The 20,773-nt window shown below is 37.0% G+C and overlaps 1 protein-coding gene across 1 annotated transcript in view; it reads left to right on the plus strand.

Moving 5' to 3' along the window:
- The window catches only part of LOC133546814 (zinc finger protein 184-like), a 63,548-nt gene extending 53,511 nt beyond the window's left edge, over window positions 1-10,037 (plus strand). The window contains exon 4 of the mRNA XM_061892640.1: window positions 3,101-10,037. Within this exon, the coding sequence (XP_061748624.1) occupies window positions 3,101-4,038 (938 nt within the window). The 3' untranslated portion in view covers window positions 4,039-10,037. The remainder of the gene's footprint in view (window positions 1-3,100) is intronic.
- The last annotated feature ends 10,736 nt before the right edge of the window (window positions 10,038-20,773 follow it).

Below are 20,773 nucleotides of genomic sequence, written 5' to 3' on the forward strand. Positions count from 1 at the left end.
ATCCGGACAACGTCCGGGAAAAATTTTGAGGGTCGGCAAGTACGCAGCTTAGCCACATCAGAGTGATCAAAGAACCAGCATGCGAGAGCGGTTGCCAACCCCTGATCTACAAAGATACACAGAATTTCTATTGTGACATCTAGTGGACGCATTCAGAACAGCCGTTTCTTTCATTAAAACATTTCGGCTCATTTTTATGTTTAGCAAACTCATTCCGCGGGCCGGATAAAACCTATTCATGGGCCTAATCTGGCCCGCGGGCAGTACGTTTGACACCCTTGGTTTATACAGTTTATACTTTGGTTCTTTCCGGTTGTTTCCGTGTGCCCAAATAGGATCGGCCGGATAAGAGGAAAAAAAACAAGAGAGCGGGAGACTTGTGAAGACAACAAAACTATTCTAAACTCAACTGTAACTGGCATTACTTTGCTAGCGTGACAAATGAGGCTGATGGTTCTGTAATTTTGGCACTGCCTTGAATTCTCTTTCTTAGGGAGGGGGGTCAATTTTTGGGGCCACTGCTTTGTTTCCCAAATCTTTTGGCAGAAGTGTGTCAGTGCTCTTATAGTGCTTTTTATATATATATATATATATATATATATATATATATATATATATATATATATATTTAAAGTTAAAGTAGCAATGATTGTCACACACACACTAGGTGTGGCGAAATTTGTCCTCTGCATTTGACCCATATACTGGATACAATCATGTTCTGCTAAAATACATCAACTAATAGTTAATAAGTTTCTTAACTAAATTGCCGACAAATTTAAAGTGCACATAAAAAACAGTTTCACCACTTTTGTCAGAACTTCTCTGTGACTTCTTTTGTTTGTTTGAGGTTGTCAATACTGCCACAACTGGTGGAAAAGTGTATTACAATTGAGTACCATACCATTTCCCCATTTTTCTGCACAATAACTCAGATATGGTAACACCAGTGAACAGTAGAGAATATGAAGTGATTTTTGGGCCAGAACATGTTTTGCTTCATGCATTATTGCCGTGTTTCTTGCTACTTTATGTTGTATATTTTTTATATGAGATTTCCAGTTCATTTTATCACCAATCATTATACCTACAAATTTGGTTTCATTTACTCTTTTAATTTCTATTCCGTCTATTTGTAATTGTGTTTGACATTTCTTTTCTACTGTTACCAAATAGCATTATTTTAGTTTTACCGAGATTCAAAGAGAGTCTGTTTTTGTCAAACCATCTTTTTAATTTGTTCATTTCTTCTGTTATTATTTGTATTATCTTCTGTGTGTTCTCTCCTGAACAAAACACTGTTGTATCATCCGCAAATAATACTAACTTTCAATATTTTATAACTTTACAAATGTCATTTTCTATAAAGATTGAATAATTTTGGTCCTAGTATTGATCCCTGAGGTACACCACAGGATATATTTAGTGTTGTAGAAGTGTGTTTGCCTAGCTTCACGTATTGTTTCCTGTTCGTTAGATAACTTCTTATCCAGTTTAAGACCAGCCCTCTGGTGCCATATCGTTCTAGTTTTTTGATGAACATATTGTAATTAATTGTGTGAAATGCTTAGGTTGGATCAATAAACACTGCTGCCGCATATTTTTTTTTTTACTATCTATTGCATTGGTCATTTCTTCTGTCATTTCTATTACAGCCATCGTAGTTGAAATATTAGCTCTGTATCCATATTGGTTCTCATCTAATATTCTATGTTTGTCTGTAAAACTCTCTGATCTGTTATTGGACAGTTTTTCAATAATTTTAGAAAATTGTGGAAGTAAAGAAACAGGTCTATAATTTGTAAATTGGTGTTTGTCTCCAGTCTGATGAATTGGTGCAATTTTAGCTATTTTCATTTTGTTTGGGAATTTACCTGTTTGAGATGATGGGTATTTTTACGCTGCTTTTGCAGTGTAGCGTGTAGTGTAGCTTGCTACAATCCTCTGAGGATAGCTTAGCTACATTTAATGGAGAGTAACTTGTAGCCTAGCTTACTACATTTTCCAGGTAGTTTGCCCATCACTGTCTATTTGGCCTAGATTAGATAGTACTTTATTTATTCCGTCAGGAGAGTTCCTTCAGGAAAATTAAAATTTTCAGCACAATCCCATTCAAGATCAGACAAACATTAAAGGGAGACAGAACAGGATCGTTGACGGGTCTGCCGGCTTCCAGCGCCCCTTACAAAAAAGATGAGATACAGGTAAACAAGGGCGGGGAATGGGAGAAAAAAATAGAAGATTAAAATAAAATAAAATAAAAATCGGTCTTAGCCTGGGCCCTGGAGAGGGGGTGCAGACTGAGGCCAAGGGAAAAAACAACAACTCATAGCCATAGTACACATCCCTCTTCCATGTGTGTAAGAGGGAAACATCAAACATCAAAGAACACAGAGGACATTAAAGACATTAAAGCAGCAGATACAACCAGACACTTCTACATACAGCTATGAATAACAAGTAAAAGAAACATATACACTTTGGTGGCCTCTGCGGTGTTCCACGCCATCGTCTGCTGGGGTGGAGGGAGCATGGCCAGAGACAGAAGCAGACCCAACAAAGCAACCAAGACAGCCGACTCCACTCTCGGCCAGTGTCCAGTCCACATGGATGAGCGAGGATACGTCCAAGGTGACTGAGGTGTCCGACACCTGCTCACCCAGCCAAGACACCTTGAAGCCTCTCTGTCCCAGTGCTCAGTGCTAGCTCCGCAGACCTGTCCCCTCATCCGCATCTCCTCCAGTCCCTCCAAACAGACTCCGGTGTGGCAGAGACCCAGCAGCTGGTCTCCATGGCCAAAAGGCTCCCGGGAGGCAGATCCAGAAGTCCCCAAAAAAAGCACCACAGAGGTCACGAAAGTGCCACCCCTTGTCACACAGTCCCGAAAGGTCCTGTACCAAAAAGCAAAAAAATATATAATAACACATGAAAACAAGAGGGAAACACAAAAGGATGACACAAGAGCACAGAGATCCTGCCAACAGCAGCCACTACTGCAGCGCCATCTTGGAAAAAAAAAAAAAAAAAGCTCACATGTGAATCGTTTGAATACTGCAAACTTCAATACAGTAACACCTCATTTGTGTTTTATGTTCTGCAGACGTCCAGCAGGTGTCAGCAGAGAGTCAAGAAGAGATTCCCTCTAAGCAGCAGGAGTGGAGCTCCAGTGTGGGACAGAAGGAGCTAGAGGCCCCCTCCCACATTAAAGAAGAAGAGGAGGAACTGTGGAAGCAGCTTCAAAGGTTGGTGGAGGATAATGATGAAGCTGAAGCTCAGTCCTTACAGCTTCATCACAGTCAAAGTGAGGAGAACAGAGGGGCGGAGCTTGTAAGTCAACACATCACAGAAGCTGATGGAGAGCATTGTGAAGATATAAAGTCAGAACCAGACAGCATCTTTGCTCCACTGTCAGACATGGACCACATGATGTCACACTCTTCTGATCACAGTGACCACATCCAAAAACCTTTGAAGAGTAAAAATGACTCTAAAGGTGATACGAGACATCACACTAACAACAAACACTTTGACTGCTCTGAATGTGGGAAATCATTTAGACTGAAGACTGATTTTACAAGACACATGAGAATACATACTGGAGAGAAACCTTTTACTTCCTCTGTTTGTAAGAAGAGTTTCTCCATTAAGCCTGCCATGACCAGACACATGAGAACACACACTGGAGAGAAACCTTTTACTTCCTCTGTTTGTAAGAAGAGTTTCTCCGTTAAGCCTGCCATGACCAGACACATGAGAACACACACTGGAGAGAAACCGTTTACTTGCTCTGTTTGTAAGAAGAGTTTCTCCAGAAAGTCTAACATGTCCTCACACATGAGAACACACACTGGAGGGAAACCTTTTACTTGCCCTGTTTGTAAGAAGCATTTCTCCACAAAGCCTAACATGTCCGCACACATGAGAACACACACTGGAGAGAAACCATTTAGTTGCACTGTGTGTGATAAGATGTTCTGGCATAAGTATCAGGTCAGTAAACACAAGTGTGTAACAGTCATGGAAGCTGCAGGGATTTAAAAACACTTAGTGATTGTGCTAAATGTACTTTAAAAACACAGCATGTATAATATGAATGTATATTTGATGTTGTATGTAGTGCCTCTCATCTTCTACTGTTAAATTTAAAGGCCTACTGAAAGCCACTACTACCGACCACGCAGTCTGATAGTTTATATATCAATGATGAAATATTAACATTGCAACACACCAATACGGCCTTTTTAGTTTACTAAATTGCAATTTTAAAGGAGAACATTATCACCAGACATATGTAAGAGTCAATATATATCTTGATATTGCAGAAAAAAGCCCATATGTTTTTTTAACGGATTTCGGAACTCTAAAAGGGTGAATTTGGCGATTTAAACGCCTTTCAATTGTTCGCTGTCGGAGCAATGACCTTTCACCTGTGACGTTACAACGGGAAGCAATCCACTATTTTCTCAAACACATTACACACACAAGTCAAATCAGCTCTGTTATTTTTTGTTTTTTTACTACTGTTTTCCGTCCCTTGGAGACATCATGCCTCGTCGGTGTGTTGTCGGAGGGTGTAACAACACGATCAGGGACGGATTCAAGTTGACTTACGTGGCGTGTGCATCGATTAGCATGGCATGCTAATCGATGCTAACATGCTATTTAGGCTAGCTGTATGTACATATTGCATCGTTATGCCTCATTTGTAACTATATTTGCATCCAGCCTTTCCCTCCACCCACATTTAATGTCAAACAAACACATACCAATCGACGGATTCAAGTACACCAAAGGTCAAAAGATGCGAAAGTCCCTTGTTTGTTCTGCACACCTTACCGACGACAGCTATGCTACGACAGATGGCACAGAGATGTGTGGATATCCTGCGACACTCAAAGTAGATGCATTTCCAATGATAAAGTCTACGAAATCCCAAAGGTGAGTTTTGTTGATGTTATTGACTTATGTGCTAATCAGACATATTTGGTCACGGCATGACTGCCAGCTAATTGATGCTAACATGCTATTTAGGCTAGCTGTATGTACATTTGTAGCTATATTTGCCTGCAGCCTTTCCCTCCACCCACATTTAATGCCAAACAAACACTTACCAATCGACGGATTTAAGTTGCTCCAGTGGTCAAAAGATGCAATCGTCGGTTAGAAGGTGATAGCCGAATAGCTTCAATAGCTATTCACTCAAAAGCTTCAGTTTCTTCTTCAATTTTGCTTTCGCTATCTGCCTCCACACTCCAACCCTCCGTTTCAATACATGCGTAATCTGTTGAATCGCTTAAGCCGCTGAAATCCGAATCTGAATCCGAGCTAATGTCGCTATATCTTGCTGGTCTGTCCGCCATGTTTGATTGTATTGGCATCACTATGTGACGTCACAGGAAAATGGACGGTGGATTTACAGAAAGCGAAAATCAGGCACTTTTAAGCCTTTTTTCGGGACATTCCATGATTGGAAAAATTTTGAAAAAAACTTTGAAAAATAAAATAAGCCACTGGGAACTGATTTTTGTTGGTTTTAACTCTTCTGAAATTGTGATAATGTTACCCTTTTATATGAATGTATATTTGATGATGTATGTAGTGCTTCTCATCTTCTACTGTTATATGTTGTCTTGGAGTTTTTAAGTTGTGTGCATGTATTGAATATCATATATGTAGCTACTAATTTATTTGATTTTCTCATTGTCATCTTTATTTCACAAAATGTGGACTCTAGTAGATTAGCAGCATTGTTACATCATGGATGTTAACTACAGCAAAACATCAACAAAGAAGAAAAAGGTTAGCAACACATCACAGAACTTTAGAGTCACCGTGACTGGAGTTGCTTGTTTTTATTGCTGCATTTGTACTTATTTCACCTCACATCTTCACTTTCAACCCTAAAGTCTTCTTCAAATATATTGTTGTATGCTTCTAAGATTGATGTTTACTTTGTGTGTGTAGTCTGTGGAAAGGGTTGTTGTCCCTTGTGGATCCATTTGTTCACCTGAACAGATACAACAACATCATCATCATCATCATTATCAAAATACAGATTTAAGCACTGTATTTGAGTGCCTCTTGTAGTACTCCAACTCGCCACACTGAGAAGTGGGGGCGATCGTGAGCTAGCAGATGCATGTTGCTATCATGTTTTATCAGCGAGGAAGACAGCATTTGTGTTTACTTTTTTGTCAGATTCAAGTTGTATTGCTCTGCTGAATAAATGAATCACTATGGCTGCCAATATGGAGGATTATATATATATATATATATTTATATTTATATTTAAAGGCCTACTGAAATGAGATTTTCTTATCTAAACGATGTGTCATACTTGATCATTTCGCTATATTGCCATATTTTTGCTGAAAGGATTTAGTAGAGAACATCCACGATAAAGTTCGCAACTTTTGCTTGCTAAGAGAAAAGCCTTGCCACTACCGGAAGTCGCAGACGATGACGTCACATGTTGATGGCTCCTCACATCCTCACATTGATTTTAATGGGAGCCTCCAACAAAAACAGCTATTCGGACCGAGAAAATTAAAATTTCCCCATTAATTTGAGCGAGGATGAAAGATTCGTGTTTGAGTATATTGATAACCAAGGACAAGAAAAAAAAAATAAGTTAAAAAAAATGCGATGCATTGGGACGGATTCAGATGTTTTTAAACACATGGACTTGGATAATTCTGGGAAATCCCTTATCTTTCTATTGTGTTGCTAGTGTTTTATTGAGTTTAACAGTACCTGATAGTCGGATGTGTGTGTTCACGGGTGTCTTGACGCCAGTGTCTCAGGGAAGTCGACGGCTGCCTAATGGGCGGCACAAGCTGACCTAAGAAGTGACTTTTTACCACAATTTCTCACCGAAACCTGCTGGTTGACATTCGTTTGGGATCCATGTTCGCTGTGATCCATAATAAAGTTTCACCTCTGTGAATTTTAAACAAGGAATCACCGTGTGTTTGTGTGGCTAAAGGCTAAAGTTTCCCAACTCCATCTTTCTACTGTGACTTCTGCAATATTAATTGAACAAATTGCAAAAGATTCAGCAACACAGATCTCCAAAATACTGTGTAATTATGCGATTAAAGCAGACGACTTTTAGCTGTGTGTGTGTGCAGCGCTCATATTTCCTAACAGCCTGTGACGTCAAGCGCACACGTCATCATTACGCGACGTTATCAAGAAAAAACTCCCGGGAAATTTAAAATTGCAATTTAGTAAACTAAAAAGGCCGTATTGGCATGTGTTGCAATGTTAATATTTCATCATTGATATATAAACTATCAGACTGCGTGGTGGCTAGTAGTGGCTTTCAGTAGGTCTTTAGGTCGGGGTCTGATCATGACTAGTCATAAATATCGACACCAACATCGCCCCCTTGTGGTGGAAAATTATAACAGTCATAACTTCCTTCCTCATTCTCCAATCTTCCTGATTTGTTTATTTATGGTGGGTCGAGATCATCGTCATTCTACATCCTGTACACAAATTCAAAATGACATTTTTCATACTCAGCACATTTTCTAACATAATCTTGTTAATATGCTCAATAAGGTTCTATTCAAATGTAATACAAGTAATACGTAAGACTTTATTTGCACACTTAAGGAGATAAGTTTCCAGGTAAAAAGGATTGTTTATCAATTTATTTTCCATGAATTAATTTAGATCCAGAACACACATTGTTATATATCTTATTATAATGATTATTATAATTGAATGTAAGTTTGTGTAAAATATTTTCACAACAAAGTGTGAATACATGTTGTAATGTGTGGGGTTGAGTTATAATTGATATAATACAATTAGGTATGGCAAATGCATTTTGTTTACTTGCCAACTATTCAAATTATATTTAATATACATGTTTATATAATGTCATGTAATATGACTTCAACATTATTTTTGTTAATATAAGAGTTTATTTGCTAACCAGTTCTACTTCTGAGTATGTATTTTATTTTGTTATTGAACAATTAAACACACATAAACAATGTTTAGACACATTAAGGTACTTTCAATACAATATGAGTGTCAGGCCTTGACATGGATTGAGTGTGCTCCTTCGACGCAGCGGGATTACAGGACGAGCCAGGCGTGAATTCAGGTACATGTTTTTATTTGAACACTAAGCAAAAATAATCAAACTAAGGGTGCTCACAAAGAGGAAGAAACTTGGCTAAACAGTACAAACGTGAAACAAAAACACCTGCTCAAGGGCATGAAAGAAAATTTAACTATAAACATAAACAGCACGATGGCAAGACTAAAGACATGAAACAAAAGAGTGCACTGTGGCATAAATATATAAACTTACTCGGCATGGAACTGTGGACAGGGCGTAAAGGTTTGGACAGCATGGGTAGGGTGCGTGTGAGTGTGAAGATCCCAGGACGAAGACAAGAAAAAGAGTGACTTAAATAGCTGTGACTATTAGTGAAAACAGGAGTGAGGCTGAGAACAGGGATGTGACAGGTGAAAACTCATGAGGTTGGCATGGAAACAAACAAAACCAGGAAGTGCAAAACGTGACTGATTGTCCAAAATCAAAAACATAACATGACAAAACAAAACATGATCCATAGGTGTGACAATGAGTCAATATTTTTTCAATATTTTACTCAGCAATATAAAAAAAACATCACATTAAATCCAATCCTCTTACAAACAAAACCCGTTAAAGAAAGTAAAAGTAAATATGAGAGACCCTTCGAATAAGATTACAATAAAATATATATAAATAAATGATAAACATAAATCATTTCAGTAAATATAATAAGGTCTTTTTTTATTTTTTACAATCTTCCTAGATTGAATTAATAAATTCAAATCATTAGCACAATGTTAGAATTTGGATTTCACTTCAAGAAAGACACTTTTGTTTATGAGAGCAAATGTTTCACACTTTTTAAAAATGGATATAAATTCACGACACGATCGATCCGCGCATGCGTGAAGAGTACGTCACTTCCTGGACTTACAATTGGTTTTATGTCAGAGTTCGTGTGAAATCACGTTCTGTGATGTTTGAATGTTTTATTAATGTTTTGTAGGAAAATAGATTATCTAGGAGTAAAAAGGAACAACAATAAAAACATGTGGTATCAGGCAGTAATATCGCTACAATTTCTAGCACTTTCACTCTTGTCATTGCAATGAATGTCGCACGGGGGCGCCACTGAACCCCAACATTAAAGCTTTGTTTGATACACTTTGAATTTATTTTTGAAAAACAAGACACTCTTTTATGTCACATTGTTGTTCAAATACATATTACAGGTTATAAAAGCATGGTAACAGTGACAGCAGGCAATATCTTATATAGAGCTACCTCTTCGTCCGCTCGGCTGTGACGTCATTCCCAGCTTCCGGGGAAAACGGAAAACAGCAGAAAATCGTTAGAAGGCAGAACCTTTCTTTCCAAAGCAGAAAGTATCTCCAGGCCTACGTATGCAGCTATTTACTAATACTGGTTGACTTTATTTGGAAAAACACAATTCATTATATAAATAAATCAGTTCTAATGAACAATTACAATCAGGGTGGTCTAAACTTTCTTGACTTCACTACACTAAACAACACCTTTAAAATTAATTGGATAAGACACTACCTGAAAGACCCTACCTCAATTTGGAACTTTATTTCTCATCATGTATTCTCTAACCTTGGAGGCCTAACATTTTTGCTATTGTGTAATTCTAACATTGACAGGATTCCTGTTGCACTCTCAAACTTCCACAAACAAGCCCTTCTAGCATGCTCTCTTGTATACAAGCACCACTTCTCACCTACCAAATATTTCATCTGGAACAATAAAGACATATGTTACAAAAGGAAATCTCTTTTCCTCAACAATTGGTTTAACAATAACATTATTTTAGTGAGTCAGCTTTTCAATAAGGAAGGTCAACTTTTTAATTACCAAGAATTTCTCAACCAATTTAAGATACCTGTGACTCCCAAACAATTTGCTATTGTATTTGATGCCATTCCAACACCTGTTATTATGTTGTACATTCCAACACCTGTTATTATGTTGTACATTCCAACACCTGTTATTATGTTGTACATTCCAACACCTGTTATTATGTTGTACATTCCAACACCTGTTATTATGTTGTACATTCCAACACCTGTTATTATGTTGTACATTCCAACACCTGTTATTATGTTGTACATTCCAACACCTGTTATTATGTTGTACATTCCAACACCTGTTATTATGTTGTACATTCCAACACCTGTTATTATGTTGTACATTCCAACACCTGTTATTATGTTGTACATTCCAACACCTGTTATTATGTTGTACATTCCAACAGGTGTTATTATGTTGTACATTCCAACACCTGTTATTATGTTGTACATTCCAACACCTGTTATTATGTTGTACATTCCAACACCTGTTATTATGTTGTACATTCCAACACCTGTTATTATGTTGTACATTCCAACACCTGTTATTATGTTGTACATTCCAACACCTGTTATTATGTTGTACATTCCAACAGGTGTTATTATGTTGTACATTCCAACACCTGTTATTATGTTGTACATTCCAACACCTGTTATTATGTTGTACATTCCAACAGGTGTTATTATGTTGTACATTCCAACAACTGTTATTATGTTGTACATTCCAACACCTGTTATTATGTTGTACATTCCAACACCTGTTATTATGTTGTACATTCCAACAGGTGTTATTATGTTGTACATTCCAACACCTGTTATTATGTTGTACATTCCAACACCTGTTATTATGTTGTACATTCCAACACCTGTTATTATGTTGTACATTCCAACAGGTGTTATTATGTTGTACATTCCAACAACTGTTATTATGTTGTACATTCCAACACCTGTTATTATGTTGTACATTCCAACAGGTGTTATTATGTTGTACATTCCAACACCTGTTATTATGTTGTACATTCCAACACCTGTTATTATGTTGTACATTCCAACAGGTGTTATTATGTTGTACATTCCAACAACTGTTATTATGTTGTACATTCCAACACCTGTTATTATGTTGTACATTCCAACACCTGTTATTATGTTGTACATTCCAACAGGTGTTATTATGTTGTACATTCCAACAACTGTTATTATGTTGTACATTCCAACACCTGTTATTATGTTGTACATTCCAACACCTGTTATTATGTTGTACATTCCAACAGGTGTTATTATGTTGTACATTCCAACACCTGTTATTATGTTGTACATTCCAACACCTGTTATTATGTTGTACATTCCAACAGGTGTTATTATGTTGTACATTCCAACAACTGTTATTATGTTGTACATTCCAACACCTGTTATTATGTTGTACATTCCAACACCTGTTATTATGTTGTACATTCCAACACCTGTTATTATGTTGTACATTCCAAAAGGTGTTATTATGTTGTACATTCCAACAGGTGTTATTATGTTGTACATTCCAACAGGTGTTATTATGTTGTACATTCCAACAGGTGTTATTATGTTGTACATTCCAACACCTGTTATTATGTTGTACATTCCAACACCTGTTATTATGTTGTACATTCCAACAGGTGTTATTATGTTGTACATTCCAACACCTGTTATTATGTTGTACATTCCAACACCTGTTATTATGTTGTACATTCCAACACCTGTTATTATGTTGTACATTCCAACACCTGTTATTATGTTGTACATTCCAACACCTGTTATTATGTTGTACATTCCAACACCTGTTATTATGTTGTACATTCCAACACCTGTTATTATGTTGTACATTCCAACACCTGTTATTATGTTGTACATTCCAACACCTGTTATTATGTTGTACATTCCAACACCTGTTATTATGTTGTACATTCCAACAGGTGTTATTATGTTGTACATTCCAACACCTGTTATTATGTTGTACATTCCAACACCTGTTATTATGTTGTACATTCCAACACCTGTTATTATGTTGTACATTCCAACACCTGTTATTATGTTGTACATTCCAACACCTGTTATTATGTTGTACATTCCAACACCTGTTATTATGTTGTACATTCCAACAGGTGTTATTATGTTGTACATTCCAACACCTGTTATTATGTTGTACATTCCAACACCTGTTATTATGTTGTACATTCCAACAGGTGTTATTATGTTGTACATTCCAACAACTGTTATTATGTTGTACATTCCAACACCTGTTATTATGTTGTACATTCCAACACCTGTTATTATGTTGTACATTCCAACAGGTGTTATTATGTTGTACATTCCAACACCTGTTATTATGTTGTACATTCCAACACCTGTTATTATGTTGTACATTCCAACACCTGTTATTATGTTGTACATTCCAACAGGTGTTATTATGTTGTACATTCCAACAACTGTTATTATGTTGTACATTCCAACACCTGTTATTATGTTGTACATTCCAACACCTGTTATTATGTTGTACATTCCAACAGGTGTTATTATGTTGTACATTCCAACACCTGTTATTATGTTGTACATTCCAACACCTGTTATTATGTTGTACATTCCAACAGGTGTTATTATGTTGTACATTCCAACAACTGTTATTATGTTGTACATTCCAACACCTGTTATTATGTTGTACATTCCAACACCTGTTATTATGTTGTACATTCCAACACCTGTTATTATGTTGTACATTCCAAAAGGTGTTATTATGTTGTACATTCCAACAGGTGTTATTATGTTGTACATTCCAACAGGTGTTATTATGTTGTACATTCCAACAGGTGTTATTATGTTGTACATTCCAACACCTGTTATTATGTTGTACATTCCAACACCTGTTATTATGTTGTACATTCCAACAGGTGTTATTATGTTGTACATTCCAACACCTGTTATTATGTTGTACATTCCAACACCTGTTATTATGTTGTACATTCCAACACCTGTTATTATGTTGTACATTCCAACACCTGTTATTATGTTGTACATTCCAACACCTGTTATTATGTTGTACATTCCAACACCTGTTATTATGTTGTACATTCCAACACCTGTTATTATGTTGTACATTCCAACACCTGTTATTATGTTGTACATTCCAACAGGTGTTATTATGTTGTACATTCCAACACCTGTTATTATGTTGTACATTCCAACACCTGTTATTATGTTGTACATTCCAACAGGTGTTATTATGTTGTACATTCCAACAACTGTTATTATGTTGTACATTCCAACACCTGTTATTATGTTGTACATTCCAACACCTGTTATTATGTTGTACATTCCAACACCTGTTATTATGTTGTACATTCCAACACCTGTTATTATGTTGTACATTCCAACACCTGTTATTATGTTGTACATTCCAACACCTGTTATTATGTTGTACATTCCAACAGGTGTTATTATGTTGTACATTCCAACAACTGTTATTATGTTGTACATTCCAACACCTGTTATTATGTTGTACATTCCAACACCTGTTATTATGTTGTACATTCCAACACCTGTTATTATGTTGTACATTCCAAAAGGTGTTATTATGTTGTACATTCCAACAGGTGTTATTATGTTGTACATTCCAACAGGTGTTATTATGTTGTACATTCCAACAGGTGTTATTATGTTGTACATTCCAACACCTGTTATTATGTTGTACATTCCAACACCTGTTATTATGTTGTACATTCCAACAGGTGTTATTATGTTGTACATTCCAACACCTGTTATTATGTTGTACATTCCAACACCTGTTATTATGTTGTACATTCCAACACCTGTTATTATGTTGTACATTCCAACAGGTGTTATTATGTTGTACATTCCAACACCTGTTATTATGTTGTACATTCCAACACCTGTTATTATGTTGTACATTCCAACACCTGTTATTATGTTGTACATTCCAACAGGTGTTATTATGTTGTACATTCCAACAACTGTTATTATGTTGTACATTCCAACAGGTGTTATTATGTTGTACATTCCAACACCTGTTATTATGTTGTACATTCCAACACCTGTTATTATGTTGTACATTCCAACACCTGTTATTATGTTGTACATTCCAACACCTGTTATTATGTTGTACATTCCAACAGGTGTTATTATGTTGTACATTCCAACAGGTGTTATTATGTTGTACATTCCAACACCTGTTATTATGTTGTACATTCCAACACCTGTTATTATGTTGTACATTCCAACACCTGTTATTATGTTGTACATTCCAACACCTGTTATTATGTTGTACATTCCAACACCTGTTATTATGTTGTACATTCCAACACCTGTTATTATGTTGTACATTCCAACACCTGTTATTATGTTGTACATTCCAACAGGTGTTATTATGTTGTACATTCCAACACCTGTTATTATGTTGTACATTCCAACACCTGTTATTATGTTGTACATTCCAACAGGTGTTATTATGTTGTACATTCCAACAACTGTTATTATGTTGTACATTCCAACACCTGTTATTATGTTGTACATTCCAACACCTGTTATTATGTTGTACATTCCAACACCTGTTATTATGTTGTACATTCCAACACCTGTTATTATGTTGTACATTCCAACACCTGTTATTATGTTGTACATTCCAACACCTGTTATTATGTTGTACATTCCAACAGGTGTTATTATGTTGTACATTCCAACAACTGTTATTATGTTGTACATTCCAACACCTGTTATTATGTTGTACATTCCAACACCTGTTATTATGTTGTACATTCCAACACCTGTTATTATGTTGTACATTCCAAAAGGTGTTATTATGTTGTACATTCCAACAGGTGTTATTATGTTGTACATTCCAACAGGTGTTATTATGTTGTACATTCCAACAGGTGTTATTATGTTGTACATTCCAACACCTGTTATTATGTTGTACATTCCAACACCTGTTATTATGTTGTACATTCCAACAGGTGTTATTATGTTGTACATTCCAACACCTGTTATTATGTTGTACATTCCAACACCTGTTATTATGTTGTACATTCCAACACCTGTTATTATGTTGTACATTCCAACAGGTGTTATTATGTTGTACATTCCAACACCTGTTATTATGTTGTACATTCCAACACCTGTTATTATGTTGTACATTCCAACACCTGTTATTATGTTGTACATTCCAACAGGTGTTATTATGTTGTACATTCCAACAACTGTTATTATGTTGTACATTCCAACAGGTGTTATTATGTTGTACATTCCAACACCTGTTATTATGTTGTACATTCCAACACCTGTTATTATGTTGTACATTCCAACACCTGTTATTATGTTGTACATTCCAACACCTGTTATTATGTTGTACATTCCAACAGGTGTTATTATGTTGTACATTCCAACAGGTGTTATTATGTTGTACATTCCAACAGGTGTTATTATGTTGTACATTCCAACACCTGTTATTATGTTGTACATTCCAACAGGTGTTATTATGTTGTACATTCCAACAGGTGTTATTATGTTGTACATTCCAACACCTGTTATTATGTTGTACATTCCAACAGGTGTTATTATGTTGTACATTCCAACAGGTGTTATTATGTTGTACATTCCAACAGGTATTATTATGTTGTACATTCCAACAGGTGTTATTATGTTGTACATTCCAACAGGTGTTATTATGTTGTACATTCCAACAGGTGTTATTATGTTGTACATTCCAACAGGTGTTATTATGTTGTACATTCCAACAGGTATTATTATGTTGTACAAGGCTTACACACCTCCTCTTTCTGCTGTAAACATTGTGAATGATCCACTTGACACTCATGTGGGGAAACTTTGCTTTGATCAGAAAAATAACATAAAAATCCTCAGCTTATTCCAAAATGATTGTGTGTCTGTCTCCTATGTAATTTCCTTATGGAATAATGTTGTAAATGACATCTGTTGGACCAAAACGTGGTCCCTTCCTAACAGGTATTTACTTAGCAACAAAGTCAAAGAGATATCATTTAAAATCATTCCTGGTTATTACCCTGTAAAGACTGTAATGGTTAAATAGAAGAAGGACATTGATGTTATGTAACATGCACCCAGAGACTGTTAACCACTTGTTTTATACTTGTGAAAACACTCCATCACTATGGCAGGCATCTGTCGCTTCATCCTGGACAATATTTATGACAAATTTGTGCTTTACTTTAAAGATGTGATTTTTGGTTTTACACTGTATGAACAAAAATGTGAAAAGGAATTCTACCTTTGCAACCTCATTATTTTATTGGCTAAGTTTTATATTCATAAATGTAAGTTTCTTAATACCCGACCTATCTTTTGTGCCTTTAAAAAAGATTTTGAACTTTACATTAAAACACTCTCTACCTCTAACAACAAAAAAGCTGTGAAAACGATGATGCTGTGTTCCAAATTTAAGTTATTTAATGAATCTGAATGAACCTATGGCTTTGCACTTTGTTTATTATATATATATATATTTGTTTGTATTCTATTTTTGTTATTTTGAATTTACAACCCCCTGGCGCTGTTTTGTACTGTTTTTATAATGTTTTATAATGTTTTATATTGTTGTTTGGCTTACTGTTTGTAATTGTTGAAATGTATAAATAAACATTTAAAAAAAAAAAAAAAAGGAAGGCAGCTGAACAGAGCAGTACAGCTTTGTAACGTCAAGTGTGCCAACTGTCGTGAAAGCACATGGACTGAGAAAGACGTGAGCAGGACGCTAATAAGTAGTGATGGGTTGATGAGGCTTCATGTATCGTTTGGACACATTGCAAAACTGTATTGATACAGTGTCAATACTGTGTCACTAAATAATGACATCTGCTGGACAGTAAAAATCTCTACAGGCAGTACATCTAAGAAGGACAGCTCCAGACTTGAGAAACTGATCAGGCGGGCCGGTTCTACAATGGGAATATAACTGGACTCACTGGTGAGGGTGGCAGAGAAGAGGACTGTTGACAAACTAGTGAGCATCCTGGATGATTGTATACTGTAGCCTTTAAATAGACTCCCTTTTTAGACCAGTTGATCTGCTGTTTCTTTTCTTTTTCTTCTATGTCCCACTCTCCCCTGTGGAGGGGGTCCAGTCCGATCCGGTGGCCATGTACTGCTTGCCTGTGTATCGGCTGGGGACATCTCTGCGCTGCTGATCCGCCTCCGCTTGGGATGGTTTCCTGCTGGCTCCGCTGTGAACGGGACTCTCGCTGCTGTGTTGTATCCATTGTGGATTGAACTTTCACAGTATCATGTTAGACCCGCTCGACATCCATTGCTTTCCTCCTCTCTAAGGTTCTCATAGTCATCATTGTCACCGATGTCCCACTGGATCATTATTGTCACCGATGTCCCACTGGGTGTGAGTTTTCCTTGCCCTTATGTGGGCCTACCGAGGATGTCGTGGTGGTTTGTGCAGCCCTTTGAGACACTAGTGATTTAGGGCTATATAAGTAAACATTGATTGATTGATTGATTGATGATGCCAGTCACCCTCTGCATAGCGTTATTAGCAGCCAGAGGAGCCTGTTCAGTTCTAGACTGCTTCATCCCAAGTGCAGGACTAATAGACTCAAAAACTCCTTTGTCCCACACGCCATTAGACTGTACAACTCCTCTCTGGGACGGGGGCGGGGGGGTACTAGGATGACAGGGGATGCTAAACAATAACAGTGCAATACATTTTCATAACATGGTCACTACTGCCTACTTTGTCTTGTTATATTCTTATTTTACTGTTATATTGTTATTCCCATTGTTGCTTTTTAGTTTTTATTCTCATTGTAATATTTCTCTTTTTTGTTTCCATTTAAACCCCCATTATTTACTTTTTACTTATATTTAAATTGATCTTAACTCTGTACACTGCTGCTGGAATTTTTAATTTTCCTGAAGGAACTCTCCTGAAGGAATCTATAAAGTACTATCTATCTATCTATCTATCTATCTATCTATCTATCTATCTATCTGTCTATCTGTCTATCTGTCTGTCTGTCTATCTATCTATCTATCTATCTATCTATCTATCTATCTATCTATCTATCTATCTATCTATCTATCTATCTATCTATCTATCTATCTATCTATCTATCTGTCTATCTGTCTGTCTGTCTGTCTGTCTGTCTGTCTGTCTGTCTGTCTGTCTGTCTGTCTGTCTATCTATCTATCTATCTATCTATCTGTCTGTCTGTCTGTCTGTCTGTCTGTCTGTCTGTCTGTCTGTCTGTCTGTCTGTCTGTCTGTCTGTCTGTCTGTCTGTCTGTCTGTCTGTCTGTCTGTCTGTCTGTCTGTCTGTCTATCTATCTATCTATCTATCTATCTATCTATCTATCTATCTATCTATCTATCTATCTATCTATCTATCTATCTATCTATCTATCTATCTATCTACTTGTGGACTGGGATTTTTTTTTAACATGCGCTCTGAATACGCACTGTTGATCGATTGATTGAAACTTTTATGTATTAGTAGATTGCACAGTTCAGTACATATTCCGTACCATTTACCACTAAATAGTAACACCCCAATAAGTTTTTCAACTTGTTTAAATCGGGGTCCACGTTAAGCAAGTCATGGTAAAAAGTAACTGGGGCCGAGCTGGACTCGAACAACCGCCCTATGGGATCCAATATGAACACTTGTGGTCCTTCACTCTACCAACTCAGCTACCGGAGAAATCAGTTACTATTGTGTTTTAATGTAATTAATAGGATGGTTGTGTGGGCGGGACAATACCGGAGAGTCTCCAGTGGAGAATTAATGAAACGACAAGAAAATGAACACAAATACCTTTTTTTCCGATATATGATCAAAATATTCCCAGACGGCGGAAATGATCTCCGACGACGATAAATGGCAAAAAAAAAAAAAACAACGACAGAAGTGCGGCGATTCTGTTGGCAGCAGCATCTCCTAAAAGCCAAGTCTTGATCAGACAACTTTGTCAAATTATCGGCCCATTTCCAAATTACCTTTTGTGTCAAACATTTTGGAGAAATGTGTTTTGGCACAACTGCAGCCTTTTTTAGATGAAAATAGCACTTTCGATCCATTTCAGTCTGGATACAAAGCTTTGCACAGTACTGAATCTGCACTTTTAAAGGTTTTTAATGACTTGCTTTTAATGTCTGATTCTGGAAGCTCTGCCATTTTAGTGCTTTTAGATCTTACAGCTGCCTTTGATACAGTCGACCACACAATTCTTTTAGACCGCCTGAGAGACTGTGTGGGTGTCAGGGGGACTGCGTCACAGTGGTTTAGATCTTACCTGTCTGAGAGGTCCTTCTCTGTCAGGCTGGGGGACGCCACCTCCTCTTCTGCCCCGCTTTACTGTGGTGTCCCCCAGGAATCTATTTTAGGCCCCATCCTGTTCGCTCTTTATCTCCTTCCTCTTGGAGATATCTTTAAGAAACATGGAGTGTTTTATCACTTTTATGCAGAAGACTGCCAAATTTATATGCCGATTTCAAAAAGCCACGGCCCCCTGACACCCCTCCTTAACTGTCTATGTGACGTCAAGGCTTGGTTAGCCCAGAATTTTTTAATAATGAATGAGGGAAAAACGGAAATTTTAGTTTTTGGTCCGGCCCTCACTGACTTGGGACCATTGCAAAATGATGTGCGTCCCAAAGTCACCAGCCTTGGCGTCACTATAGACAGCCATTTTAAACTAGACAAACAAGTCAATGGCGTTTTAAAATCGTGTTTTTATCACCTTAGTCTTTTAGTAAAGGTTAAACCGTTTTTATCTTTTAACCTTCTTGAACAAGTCGTGCATGCTTTTATTTGAAGTGGCCTGGACTACTGCAATGCACTTTATGCTGGCATTAGCCAAAAAGCTCTCTCCCGGTTGCAGTTAGTCCAGAAGGCGGCAGCAGGACTTTTAACAGGGGCCAGGAAACGCCAGCATATAACCCCAATTCTTCAGAGTTTGCACTGGCTCCCTGTTCATTTTAGAATTGATTTTAAAACATTGCTGTTTGTTTTTAAATCTTTACATGGACTGGCACCTCAATAAATCTCGGACCTCATCCAAATTTACATTCCTGCGCGCGCTCTGAGGTCCGAGAGCCAGTTCCAGCTCATGGTGCCCAAGACCAGACTTAAGACCAGGGGAGACAGGGCCTTCTCTGTGGTCGGCCCTAAGCTCTGGAACACTCTGCCCCTCCATGTTCAAACTGCTTCCACAGTGGAGTGTTTTAAGTCTCGTCTTAACACCCACTTTTATTCTTTGGCTTTTAAAACTATGTGAGTTGTGTGGTCCTCTGTCCTCTGTTGTCCTCTGTGTTTTTTATACACTTTGATTTCTATTTTACTGTTCTAATTGCTTTTACCCTTTAAAATTGTTTTTAATCATATTTTGTTTTTATATTGGTTTTATATTTATTTATTTTGTGTTTTTATTCAGTCATTGGTGGAACATAAAATAGTTTTTTTAATATTGTTTTTAACATGGCTGTGCAGCACTTTGGAAACGTTCTTGTTGTTTAAATGTGCTATATAAATAAAGTGGATTGGATTGGATTGGATTGACAAAGATTGAGAGAAAAGTTGAGAATAAAAGTAAAAATGGGAGAAAAGGAGAGAATGAAGGTGAAAACAGATAGAAAATGAGAGAAAGAAGGTATAGAGTATGAATATTAAATACAATCAGGTGAGCAGATACCTCAGCTGGGACGAGTTATCTAATCACCTGTTTCCTTTATCAGCAGCGTTGGAAACCATGAGAGGGGCTGGCGATTGAGGAGTGAGAGCCAGACGAAGGAGATCAGGAGAAACGCATGTCATTGAGAGCTG

Source organism: Nerophis ophidion, unplaced genomic scaffold, assembly GCF_033978795.1.
Source record: "Nerophis ophidion isolate RoL-2023_Sa unplaced genomic scaffold, RoL_Noph_v1.0 HiC_scaffold_44, whole genome shotgun sequence".
NCBI classification, from domain to species: domain Eukaryota; kingdom Metazoa; phylum Chordata; class Actinopteri; order Syngnathiformes; family Syngnathidae; genus Nerophis; species Nerophis ophidion.